The 2167-nt window shown below is 40.4% G+C and overlaps 1 protein-coding gene across 1 annotated transcript in view; it reads right to left on the minus strand.

Annotated features, from left to right (window-relative positions):
* LOC106872600 (kielin/chordin-like protein) overlaps positions 1-2167 on the minus strand; it is a 131980-nt gene that overhangs the window by 19194 nt on the left and 110619 nt on the right. Inside the window, exons 25-26 of the mRNA XM_052971979.1 lie at positions 1936-2082; positions 1022-1168 (exon numbers count right to left, since the gene is read on the minus strand). Coding sequence (XP_052827939.1) covers positions 1022-1168; positions 1936-2082 — 294 coding nt within the window. The remainder of the gene's footprint in view (positions 1-1021; positions 1169-1935; positions 2083-2167) is intronic.

Raw genomic sequence — 2167 nt, forward strand, 5'->3', positions numbered from 1 at the left:
CCCTCTCCCTATCTCTCCTGCTCTCTCTCCCCCTACCTCTCCTGTTCTCTCTCTCCCTACCTCTCCTGCTCTCTCTCTCCCTACCTCTCCTGCTCTCTCTCTCCCTACCTCTCCTGCTCTCTCTCTCTCTCTCTCCCTCTGACACACTCACACATACAGACATACCCACACACAGGCAGAAATACATGCGCGTGCGCAACACATACAATGTTGGTGAAGCATGGCCAAAATGGTTAAGAAGTTGGCTTCTTAAAGACGAAATACCGGTTTCGATCCCACTGCATGAAGTCTTGGTCAAATGTCTACCCTTGCCTTGTGACTTAAATAGGGAAACTATATAGAAGCTGGTCTTGAGGTTAGTATCTGCAATTCCAAAAGCTACATTTTTGTCATCTGGTCGTGTCACACTGATTCTGCCTGAGAATTACATTAAGGGATCAAGTTTCTCCTGAATACCCAAGCACTTAAACTTTATTTCAGAAGCAGGTTATTCACCTGATTGGACAAAGAAATCCTCATAATCGAACGATGAAGATCCACCACACACACGATCGCATGCACACGCAAGCACACACGCACACACACAGACTCACACATGCACACACACTCACATACCGACATAGACGAATACACTCACACACACCGTACACACATTCACACATGTCCATACATGCCATCTAAACACCGCCAGCTACGCACCCACAGACACAACCATACACGCACATATAACCCACTGCATAATAGCAAAATCGAAGGTCAACCTGTGAGGAATGGACCATACAAGTTGTTTCCACATAAACAACTATTATTGTGACTGCTTTTCTGTTCACACGAACAATTGTTTTTCCATTTTTTACTCGTCCCGTCTACGTTTCGATCTATAACAGCGAACACACCGAATAAAACATAAAGCGATTGACAAATTGACATTAAAACCTAGTAAAGAAGTTGGAGATGTTGCGCGTTAGAACTTAACTAGTGATCAGTAAAATTTGTTTGGAAAGAATCTTTTAGTTATAACCTGAAGTTTTTGAGGAAGAACATATCTTTTCGGTGCATAAAACGTCTCCACTGGGCTTGCATGTGCACTGATTACATTCATCTATGGCGATGAACGTTTGCCCAATTACGTATACTTTTCCGTAGTAGCGGCATTCTATTTTAGTGACTGAAAAGAAAAATGTGTAGAAATTCAAGATGAAACTGAAGCTTCCTCGGTCATGGAATATAACAACAAAAATATTGATCAGCTCAGCCTTGCACATACACAAAAGCACAAATATACATAGAGATATACTTATAAAGATATTGCGACGAGGGCCTATCATATATATATCTATATACAATGGACTCCCCTGTCGAAGATGACGTATGAGTGTCCAGCTTTAACCGAATGTTGTGCACAACCAATTTGTTTATAGTGATCAAGTTTATGTACTATACATTAGCTCATTCCCTCCATCAAATCGACGTTGTCTGTATAGGTGAACAGTGTACCACGCGTCAGGTGTTGAATTTATTGCTGAGCAATGTCAGACTAAGTGAAGAACACAACGCACTAACCTGTCTAGAAAATGAAACCGCGATCCCGAGATCGTGAGTACAACGACCACATCACTAGGTCATGCGTTCTCGATCGCATTTAAATATAAACATAATAACTGCAATCAAGATATAAATGGTAACGGATCAGACTGTTGCCTTAGTTAGGCGTGCCTACGAGCAACCAAAAATAGAGACGCTATATATATATATATATAGTAAATGCGTTTCAGTCCGTTCCACTTTCTGGCCTGTAACAGCGAAAATACTGAATAAAACATAGAAACCGATTGAGGTATTGACATTTAACCCTGGTCAAGGAGTTGGAGATGTGCATTAGAACTTAACTAGTGATCAATAAAATCTGTTTGAAAAACACGTTTCAGTTATTACCTGTAGTTTTGGAGGAAGAACATATCTTTTCGGTGCATAAAACGTCTCCACTGGGCTTGCATGTGCACTGGTTACATTTATCGAAGGCTATGAATGTCTGCCCAATTACGTATACTTTTCCATAGTAGTGGCATTCTATTTTAGTTACTGAAAAGGAAAAAAAAAAAGTTGTGTACGAATTAACGATGAAACTGAAGCTTCCTCAGTCATAGAATATAACAACAAAAATATT

This window comes from Octopus bimaculoides, chromosome 11 (assembly GCF_001194135.2).
Source record: "Octopus bimaculoides isolate UCB-OBI-ISO-001 chromosome 11, ASM119413v2, whole genome shotgun sequence".
NCBI lineage: Eukaryota > Metazoa > Mollusca > Cephalopoda > Octopoda > Octopodidae > Octopus > Octopus bimaculoides.